Source organism: Lagenorhynchus albirostris, chromosome 5, assembly GCF_949774975.1.
Source record: "Lagenorhynchus albirostris chromosome 5, mLagAlb1.1, whole genome shotgun sequence".
In the NCBI taxonomy this organism is placed as follows: domain Eukaryota; kingdom Metazoa; phylum Chordata; class Mammalia; order Artiodactyla; family Delphinidae; genus Lagenorhynchus; species Lagenorhynchus albirostris.
This window is the reverse complement of record NC_083099.1, coordinates 64,959,968-64,971,056: the sequence shown is the minus strand read 5'-3', so window position 1 is coordinate 64,971,056 and position 11,089 is coordinate 64,959,968. Positions and strand designations below refer to the sequence as shown.

Below are 11,089 nucleotides of genomic sequence, written 5' to 3'. Positions count from 1 at the left end.
CAATGGAAAACTTCCTAATACCCTGAGTAGAAAGGCGCGACACCACAAAGCGGCCGGATCCGGCTCCACGTTCCGGCATCAAGGACTCTCAGCCTCAGCCACCTGTTTCCCAAATCGCGGAAGAAGTACCGGGCCGCTCTAGCAACGATTTCGTCCAGCTCTCGGTGGTGCGAGGCCTCGCGCTTGCGCAGTGGGTGGGCGGCGGGCGCTGGCCGGTCTGGCGGGCGAGGCGCGGCTGCGCGCTGGGAGATGCGGCCAGTTGGCCCCTACCTTCGCAGGTAACCGCGCGCGGGCCGGTGCCAGGGAAGGAGGGAGGAGCCCATCACGCCTCGGGCTCGGGCTGGGGAGGCCGCCTTCGCGCTCGCCAGGTCTTGGGTCCTCTACGGACTCTGTCAGCTGGGGCTTCTCGGTTCCTGAAGTGAGATTGGGGGGCGCTCGGACGGCCCACTCAGAGCCGCATCCTGGACCGCGTCCTACCCCAGAGAGCGGACGAGGTGGCGGCGAAGCCTCGGTAGGACCGCCTTGGGCCTCACGCCGATCTCCCTGCCTGAATAAGCCGGATCCCAGCGCATCCCAGGGGAGCTCTTGAAGAGGGAAGGAGCCCCAGTTTATGTTTACGAATTTAGCCCTCTCTAGTTTCGTGGTTAGAATAGAGGGTTCATCCCCAGGTTCTGGCTTTTGATTGCTAACTTCAGGGACAGGGGTCAGTACCTCACAGAGCAGCCTATTTTCATTTTGGAGCGGACTAAGATCTTCCTCACAGAACTTTCATCGTCTGGTGTTACTCAGAGGGACGTTAAGCCATTCCCAATTTGGAAGACAGCTGCCATCTACCCTCTCACACCCTTCTTTTGGGTTTATGCTTCCATGATCTTACACCTGGTCCTTAGGTGGCCTTCCATTTAAGGCCAGTCATTCTGGTCATTCTCTTCTGGATTTATTCCTATTTTCCAGAGTCTCCCAAAACTGGGTTCCTAAAATACATTTGTAAGTAACACAGTTCTCAAGTCAGACAGACTTGAATTCTAATCCAGGGCTCTGCCAACTCAAGTATGTGACTTTGGGTAAGTCCCTTAACTTTTCTAAGCCTCAATTTTCTCATCTGAAAATGGGGATAATCATATGTATCTCCAGGTGGTTGTGCGGATGAAAGGTGAAGAACATGAAATACTTAGAATGCTACCTGGCACATAGTAAGCACTCAATTGATGTCAATTACTTTTTGAACAGAGAATTCCCAAAAGAAGCACAATTTTCTTAAAGTCAAATGCAAAACATAATAATAGCAATGAAACATTTTGATATAATCAAATTGATGGAACAATTTGATATAATCATTTTGGAAAGCAATGGTAATATATGTCAGGAGCTTCAGAAATCTCAGTTACTTCATTTCACAAATGCACATCTGAAAATTTTCTCTGGGAATTAATCATAATGCAGAAAATATGCAGAAAGATGGTAATTATAGCATTATTTATAAAAGTGAAAACATTTAAACATTTTTTAGTGGAAAATTTTAACATACACAAAAGTAGAATAGGTAAGTGAACCCCCATGTATTCATCATCTAGCTTCAACAATGATAAATAGTTTGCCTATCTTGTTTTTGTGAAAAAGTTTAAACCTACGAAATGTCTGAAAATAGAACAGTTGAATAAACTGGGGTACATTTATTTAGAGTGCTATTAAGCTTTTAAAATAAGACAGAATTGTATTATAAAATAATACAGACTATATAGTATTATCACAACTATGACAATTCAAAAACTAATATCTAACCTGTGTAGAAAAAAAAACAAGGAAGTACAGTAAAATATTAACTAGTTTCCCTTTGGTGGTGGGACTGTGGATGATTTCCTCCCCTTCTATTTTTAGATATTTAACAAATATTTCCTAAAAATCATGTATTGTTGTTATAACAAACAAAATCTAAAAATATTGCATCTGAACTAAGGACAGTAGAATATGCCAGAGCAGGTTCACTGTTATAGAGACTAAAGATGCTTTGACTTTCCTTGATCTATTTTTGCAGCCTACGTTTACCTGAGCATTCTTTTTCTTTCTTTTTTTTTTTTTTTTTTGCGGTACACGGGCCTCTCACTGCTGTGGTCTCTCCCGTTGCGGAGCACAGGCTCCGGACACGCAGGCTCAGCGGCCATGGCTCATGGGCCCAGCCTCTCCGCGGCTTGTGGGATCTTCCCGGACCGGGGCACGGACCCGTGTCCCCTGCATTGGCAGGCGGACTCTCAACCACTGCGCCACCAGGGAAGCCCTACCTGAGCATTTTTGTCTGCCACCCTGTGCTAGTGCTTCATATTGAGTTCATATGGTCAGCTAACACGTCCAGATCTTTAATCAGGCATCCTCTATGTGTAAGTGATTGGACTTTGAAATTTTATTCCCCTTATTTTGACTAGTGTTTCCCCTCAGGATAGAGCAAGATTTCTGGTGATAGGATGGCTCTTTCCCATTTCTTTTCTTCGTCCTAAGCAGGCGTCTATCTCATACCTCATGCATTTACACACTTCCTTGAACAACCACTTTGAACAACTCAAGTGAGATAGTTTTATTACAATATTTTTCTTGCTTAAATAGATTATAATGAGATCTGACCAAAAATCTATTCTGCTTTTGTTTGATGAACTAGATCCACTTTTTAAATTGACATAGTACATTTAAAAACAGTTAAGGGAGGGGTCACCTTACAAGAAACTGTGTAAATGCGTTTTATTTCAAATTAGCTTGTGAAGAAACTTTGTTTCCTAGGTATGCAAAGAAGCCTTTTCACACAGATGTCCTTAGAGATAATATGGATGAGTCCGGAGTTCTCCTCTGGGTGAAAGCAGAACCCTTTATAGTGGGCGCCTTGCAGGTCCCCCCTCCATCCAAGTTCAGTCTTCACTATCTCAGGAAGATATCCACCTATGTGCGAACCCGGGCCACAGAGGGAGGTTACCCACGCCTGTCCTGGTCTACATGGAGGCACATTGCATGCGGAAAGCTGCAGTTGGCTAAGGATCTGGCCTGGCTTTACTTTGAAATATTTGATAGTCTTGCAGTGAAGACACCGAAGGAGCGCCTGGAATGGTCTGAGATTCTGTCCAACTGCATGTCTGAGGATGAAGTTGAAAAGCAAAGAAATCAGGTATGGATTTATGTGTACATGTATGTGTGTTTAATTACTTTGGGAAATAAACTATTTAAAATTTTTGTACTAGCTGTACAGTGTGCAGTTTAAGGTTTTAATGACCATGTGATGCCAAAGCACCATTTAAGTTTTAGCAGTTCCAGTTTGGCAATATTTAGTGAGTTAGTCCTTACTTAGCAATCCTTATTCACTTATTTTTAAAGCAGTAATGTTATAGAAACCCTGTAATTGGAAGAGAGAAATATTTTCATTGACATTAAAACTACCGAGGTACATGAGTGCTTATGAACTGCTGACATGTTACGGTCCGAGCACCTGACTCTTTTTAAGTGAGCGTCTGCTATATGCTGAGATTCAAAGATGATTAGAACAGCAGCTCTGACCTCATGGAGCTCATAGACTAGTAGGTGAAGCTGGTGTGTAAAAAAGTGCTATTTAATAGACATTTCTCCAAAGGAGACATACAGGTGGCTAACAGGCACATGAAAAGATGCTCAACATCACTAATTATTAGAGAAGTGCAAATCAAAACCACACTGAACTCTACTCAGTACTCTGTAATGACCTATATGGGAAAAGAATCTAAAAAAGAGTGGGTATATGTATATGTATAACTGATTCACTCTGTTGTACAGCAGAAACTAACACAACAGTGTAAATCAACTATGCTCCAATAAAAAAGAAACCCACATTGAGGTATTACCTCACACTGTTCAGAATGGCTATCATCAAAAAGTCTACAAATAATAAATGCTGGAGAGGGTGTAGAGAAAAGGTTACCCTCCTACACTGCTGGTGGGAATATAAATTGGTGCAGCCACTATGGAAAACAGTATGGAGGTTCCTCAAAAAACTAAAAATAAGCTACCATATGATCCTGCAATCCTACTCCTGGGCATATATCCAAAGAAAATTCTAATTTGAAAAGATGCATGCACCCCAATGTTCACAGCAGCATGTTTACAATAACCAAGGCATGGAAGCAACCTGAGTGTCCATTAATAGATGAATGGATAAAGAAGATGTGATATATTTTGATATATGTGTGTGTGTGTGTGTGTGTGTGTGTGTGTGTGTGTGTGTGTGTGTGTGTAATGGAATATTACTCAGCCATAAAAAAGAATGAAATAATGCCATTTGCAGCAACACGGATGGACCTAGAGGTTATCATACTAAGTGAAGTAAGACAGAGAAAGACAAATATTATATGATATCACTTATGCGTGGATCTAAAAAATAGTACAAATGAACTTATTTACAAAACTGAAACAGACTCACAGACATAGAAAACAAACTTGTGGTTACCAAAGAGGAAGAGGGGGGGTGATAATTTAGGAGTATGGGGTTAACAGATGCAAACTACCATATATAAAATAGATAAGCAGCAAGGGTCTGCTGTATAGCACAGGGAACTATATTCAGTATCTTGTAATACACTATAATGGAAAAGAATCAAAAAAAAGAATATAAATATATAACATATGTATATATGTATAACCAAATCACTTTGTTGTACACCTGAAGCTAACACAATATTGTAAATCAACTATACTTTAGTTTAAAGAGTGCTATTTAATAGTATGGAATGTGCAATAAAAGTATGCATAAAGTACAGAAATAGAATAGAGAAGACAATGATTAATTCTGGTGATGAGGAAAGACTTCACAGAGAAAGTATATTATTCAGGGTAGGCTATTACAGTAACAGGTGATCCCAGCATTTTAGTGGCTTGGTGCAATAACAGTTTATTTCTTATTCATGTGGCAGTCCAATATAGGGCATCTGGTTGGATGAGTCTCTAGGCTGCTGTCATCTAAGCAATGACTGAGGGATCTAGGCATCTTCTGTCTTTTGGAGCCACTATTATACTAGGTTAAAAACAAACAAAAATGAAATTTCAGTGGCTTACAGTAACTAAGGTTTATTTCTTGCTTATTTTACATTTAGGCTGCACCTTAGCTATGGCTCTTTTCCAGGCTGTGGCTCTATGTGTCTGCCCATTTGGAGACTCAGGCTGAAGAAACAGCTTCTAAGTAGGTCATGACTATTCTTGGGATAGAAGGGAAGAGCAACAGAGCAGGAGAAAAGTCCTGATGCCTCTTAAAACTTTTGCTCAGATGTGACATAAACTACAACTACTTTTGTTCCATTGGCCAAAAGCTTTGTCACATGTCCATGCCTGAAATTAATAAGATGGGAAGTAAACTACCTCACAGGAGGCACGGAAATCCCATGGCCATGGGAAGGGCCGTGTAAGCCTCTTGGAGGATGAGGAAGTGAACAATTGCAAATAAAATACAGTTTGCCACAGCCATTCCCACTAGGGCCTGAGTCCTTCACTTCCATTTCTTTGGGAAAGTTTTTGGGAGGCTTAAAAGCAGTATATGTAAACCCACCCACATTCCATTGACTAACCCAGTTATGCCATATGCAACTTCAAAGGAGGCTGGGAAATGCCATCTAATTGTGTGATCAGGAAGGAAAGGCATTTAGTTAGCATCTAGCCAGTCTCTACCACATGGTATAATATCTAAACAAGGGTTTGGAGATTGAAAAAAAAGTTTTGCAAGCAACCAGGAGGAGAAGGGCATTATAGTTTTCATTAATTAAACATTTATTGAGTGCCTACTATGTGCTAGGTACAGTAGTGGGTGCTGTGGATACAGATATGAATAAAACCTTCAAGAAGCTCCAATTTTTTTGAGTGCTTACTATGTACTAGTTTCTATGCTAGTTACTAGGAATATAAAAATGAAAAAGAGAAAGATCTTATAGTCTCATGGAGAGGCAGGTATATGAAGGAATAATGATAATATAACAAATAATTGTTAAATGGAAGTGTGTATAAAATCAGGGAATTACATTGAGTGAAAAAAGTCAATCCCAAGAGGTGACATACTATATGATTCCATTTATGTAACATTCTTGAAATGACAAAATTATGGAGATAGAGAACAGATAAGTGGTTAGGGGCTAAAGAAGGGGTGAGGTAGGGTGGGAAGTGGAGCCACTAGTATAATAGTGGCTTCAAAAGACAGAAAATGCCTAGATCCCTGAGTCATTGCTTAGATGACAGCAGCCTAGAGACTCATCCAACCAGATGCCCTGTGTTGGATTGCCACGTGAATAAAAGGCTATACATAAAAGGGCAACATGAAGGAACCTTGCGTGGATGGAAGTGTTCTGTACCCTGACTGCATCCGTGTCAATACCCTGGCTGTGCTGTTGTATGATAGTTTTGCAAGATGGGAAACTGGATAAAAAGTACATGGGATCTCTCTGTTCTTGCAGCTGCATGTGAAACTGCAGTTACCTCAAAAAGTTTAATTAAGCAAGTAAAATTTTTAAAAATATATAGATTCATGAGGTTCCACATTGACAGCTGATTGAATTGGTAGGTTTAGGTGATCCTGAGAATCATATTTTTAAGTTCTCTAGGCATACTGATTTTTAGCCATGTTGAGAGTCAGGTGAATATAGCTGTAGACCCAGATGTATTACTTCACTTTTTTGCCTCTCTTGTATGTGTATGGGAATGGGTATATGAGGATAATCATGAGCTTCAAATCCTGAGCTTCAAACCACACCCTTCTTCAAATAAGAAATGACGTAACATCTGTCAGACCAGTAGTATTTTTTTTTAAGTCAAACACCCTTTTTAAGAATTTGATGAGAACCTGAGGCCTACTCCCCACAAAATGCATATACACCAAAAAATTGCGTACAGTTTCAGGTGTTGCACTGATATCCTGAACTTTCTTGATAAGTCTGTGATCAGGTTAAACTAACCTCTGTGTCTTGATTAAATTTCCTTCTTCCTTTCTTTCATCTATTTGTTTATTCAGATTACTAAGGTTTTTTTTAATTGTAATTGTAAACTTCTGAAATAATATACTTTTAAAAAGTATGTACTTCATCCTTTCCACTTCATCAGTTTTGGGAGAGAATGACTATGGCCATAGATGCTACATAGCTTTCTGAGAAAGTAAGTGACTCCAGTTTAATTAGTTTTAGAAACTCCTACATCTGGGTATCAGAGACATACATATCCAACGCTAGCAATGTTTCCACATTTGTCTTCTTAGGATCAGCACACTGTTGTGAATTTCTTTTACTATATCTACTTAGTTACTATATCTAATAGTGGTTGATGTTGTTTTAAGACATATGTTCATCATTTATTTTCTTCTTGGACAGCTTTCAGTGGACACCCTACAGTTTCTGCTCTTCTTATATATACAACAGTTAAACAAGGTCTCCCTGAGGACATCTTTGATTGGAGAAGAGTGGCCTAGTCCCAGACACAGATCTCAGTCTCCTGACCTGACTGAAAAATCCAGTTGTCATAATAAGGTACTGTTTAAATTATGATCTCTTTCTCTGAAAGGGACAATTTGTGAGGGAGACAGTTTGCCTTCATTAAAAATTACTTTGAATTGCTTATATAAGCCAGAGATTTGTTGGCTTGATTTGTTTTTTTTTGTTTTTTCTTTCTTTTCCTAATTATAAAACGAAATCAATATGTGCAATCTTAATCAAGATAGAGAAGTGATTTCAGTTCCTGCAACGACACAAAAATCACTTAGATAAATTTTCAGGCAAATCGTTCACTCTACTCTTACTAGCATTCCCATTTTTGCAAATGTTAATGAATTTGATTTCGCATGATTGTAGGCAACTCAGTTAACTTCTCTAGCTTGGCTTCTTTTCTCTAAATGGAGATGATAATGCCTATTTCTGAATGGCTGTGAGAATTCAGGAATACATAGCATGAGACTTGTTGCATCGTAAGCACCAGTATATGGTGACTTTAGTTTGTGCTATAGCATGATCTCTCCCAGCAACTGATTGGACCAGGGATGGACACTTGACTAGAATAACCCATTCCTAGGTATGTATTTGAATTTGGTCTGATTTGAAATGATGATCTGGCCCAATCAGTACCCCAGGAATGAAGAAATTACCCAGTTGGTGATAGGTATTTGCTGGTAGCTCATGTGGCATTGGGACCAGAATAGCTACCACATCCGTGAGTGACCTGGAGTTATGAGGGATTAGCAACTCTGAGATAAAGAAGAGAATGGAACAGACATGCAGAGAGACCTGAGAGAGAACCAGGTTCAAGATGGCTTTCCAGTTCCAGTTCTGATGAGGTTTCCCTGTACTTCAGTTTGGGAGATGATTGTATGTCCCTACAGTAGAATCTCCCTTCACTTGAATTATCTTGTATTCCCCATTTCAGTGAAAGTTACCACCAGCCACCCTTGCTTTCTCTATCACCACCCATACCTAGTTAGTTGTCAAGTCTTACTGATTCTGCATTCAAAATAACTCTTTAAAATTTTGTCCTTTTTTTGGGAATTCCCTGGCAGTCCAGTGGTTAGAACTCGGTGCTCTCACTGCCGGGGGCCTGGGTTCGATCCCTGGTCAGGGAACTAAGATCCTGCAAGCCTCGAGGTGCAGCCAAAATAAAATTTATCCTTTTTCTTCCTCTGTATAGGCCCTAATGTCATTTTTTTTTGCTTTGATTTCTATAATTAGATCCTACTTGGTCACCCTGCTTTCAATCTATAGCCCACCTACTACACTGGACTTTGTAAAATACAGATCCTTTGTATCCATCTCCTGTCAGAACTCCATCAGTGAATTCTCATTGTCATTGTTGTTTTCATCTTGTACTGTTTGGAGCCTTCTTAGGCCTACTTACCGTGGGGGAGGGAGATGCAGCAAGAGGGAGGAAGAGCAGGTGAGGCTGTGGACAGCTCTGCTTTGAAATGTTCTTTGGCGTCCAAATGAGAGTTTATTAAAAAGAAAAATGGTATAGCTATTTACAAAATGGTTTATTTTGTCTCTGGCACACAAAATAAAGTCCAGATATCTTAGTATTTCATACAGAGCCTTTTGTGACTGGTCCCTGCCTACCATTTTACCTTTACCTGCCACTTCCCAGCATGCTCCTTACACGCCACCCAGAACTTCCGTCTCTCTGAACACAGCAGGTGATTTTACTCCTATGGGCCTTTGGTTGCTGTTCCCTAGGCCTAGAATGCTTTTTTCCCTGCTCTGTTTGCATAACTACCAGCGTCAATCAAGAATCTATTCAAACAGTGCTCCACTAAGAGTTGTTTTCCCCAAATGAAGTTCTTTGTTCTTCTCATGCTCATAGAACATCTTACAGATCTCTGCTATAGGTCTCATCCCACTGTGTTATAGTTATTTGTTTATATTGTCATTTCACTACATAGTTGCTGAATTCCTTGAGGACAGGAACTATGTCTTATTTAGTTTGCATAATTCATCACTTAACACTGCTCATATCACATATCTGTCAAATGAATAAGCCAAGTTATTGGTACGTCTGCCAACTCAAAGCTTATTCCCAAGGTTATAACTTCTCTTTTCTTTTTTTAATTTATTTATTTTATTTATATTTATTTTTGGCTGCGTTGGGTCTCGTTGCTGCACGTGGGCTTTCTCTAGTTGCAGCGAGCGGGGCTACTTTTCACTGCTGTGCGCAGGCTTCTCATTGTGGTGGCTTCTCTTGTTGCAGAGCACAGGCTCTAGGCACACAGGCTTCAGTAGTTGCAGCACGCAGGCTCAGTAATTGTGGCTCACGGGCTCTAGAGTGCAGGCTCAGTAGTTGCTCCGCGGCATGTGGGATCTTCCCGGACCAGGGCTCGAACCCGTGTCCCCTGCATTGGCAGGTGGATTCTTAACCACTGCGCCACCAGGGAAGCCCCCAAGGTTATAACTTCTCTTAAATCTGGTTACTGTAAGATCAGTTGCCTTGTTTCATTAGATTTTGAAATTCCTTCTGTAATTTGAGAAGGTAAATTTTAAAAAAAACCTAGTGCTTCATGAAATGAATGTCTGAGGCGGTTATTTTTATGTTTGATCTGAAACTTTTAGAATAGTTAATACTAGCTGTGTGACCTTGGGCAAGTTTCTGAACCTTTTTGTATCTCCATTTCTTCATCTGTAGAATGGGCACGGTAATAGCATCTATCCTAAGACTGTTGCTAGTTATAAATATGTTAAAGTTTGTATAACAGTGCTTGGCACACACTGAGGGTTAGCTACTAGTATTACTTTTGAATTATCTAAGGTAGAGAGAGAATCTGTTTATACCTATTACGTGCACAGAAAATCTTTATAAGGTTTATATAGCCACTTTAAATGCTTTTGGGAGGATGAGGCAAAGTATAAATACAAAATAATTAAAATATAAGTCTCAGGTCTTACTGTTCTGTTGAAACAATGAGTTTCAATCTCATTGATCTGTTAAAAGTGCTTTCTTTTGATATTTTTTAGAACTGGAATGATTACAGTCACCAAGCTTTTGTCTGTGATCATCTGTCAGATCTCCTTGAACTGCTTGTAGATCCAGAACAACTCACTGCATCATTTCATTCAACCCATAGTAGTCTAGTCTCTCGAGAAGCTGTTGTAGCACTCAGCTTTCTTATTGAAGGTACAGTGAGTGGAGCCAGGAAGATATATCCACTTTATGAACTTGCACTGTGGCAACCACTACATGCAGAAAGTGGCTTCTCAAAGACCTCTAAGGCCTTTTCTTTCTACAAGCTGGAAGCCTGGTTGAGAGCCTCTTTAACTGGGAATCCATTTGGTGTATCTGCTTGCCTCAAGTCTGGGAAGAAATTGGCTTGGGCTCACCAAGGTATTTATTAATATTTTAATCTATATTAAATTGAATGACAGGTTAAGGAACCTAGTGTTTTCTGGTGTATTAATGATCACATGTCTTTTGTGGAAGACCTAAAAAATATTGCTACTATAAAACAGAAAAAGGGAACGTCTCTTTTGTATATGACTTTTTCTCAAGGCTGCAACAGTTTGAGAGAGTTGATTCATTAGGCCAGGTTGTTTTGGTTGCTGTTAGTAGAAACTCCAGCTTCGGTTGGTCCTTTTCTTTGCTC

At 40.1% G+C, this 11,089-nt stretch overlaps 2 protein-coding genes across 5 annotated transcripts in view; both read left to right on the top strand.

Annotated features, from left to right (window-relative positions):
- The first annotated feature begins 204 nt into the window (after positions 1 to 204).
- TBCCD1 (TBCC domain containing 1) overlaps positions 205 to 11,089 on the top strand; it is a 17,908-nt gene continuing 7,023 nt past the window's right edge. Inside the window, exons 1-4 of one of the 4 annotated variants that reach the window (XM_060150245.1) lie at positions 205 to 278; positions 3,055 to 3,148; positions 7,350 to 7,505; positions 10,464 to 10,830. In XM_060150245.1, the coding sequence (XP_060006228.1) occupies positions 250 to 278; positions 3,055 to 3,148; positions 7,350 to 7,505; positions 10,464 to 10,830 (646 nt within the window). In that variant the 5' untranslated portion in view covers positions 205 to 249. Of the gene's footprint in view, positions 279 to 318; positions 512 to 2,769; positions 3,149 to 7,349; positions 7,506 to 10,463; positions 10,831 to 11,089 lie in introns of those variants that run through there. The other 3 variants (XM_060150243.1, XM_060150244.1, XM_060150246.1) reach the window with 3 other exon arrangements.
- Positions 7,365 to 11,089, top strand: part of CRYGS (crystallin gamma S) — a 21,231-nt gene continuing 17,506 nt past the window's right edge. The window contains exon 1 of the mRNA XM_060150249.1: positions 7,365 to 7,505. The gene's annotated coding sequence lies outside the window, so the exon portion shown is untranslated. The remainder of the gene's footprint in view (positions 7,506 to 11,089) is intronic.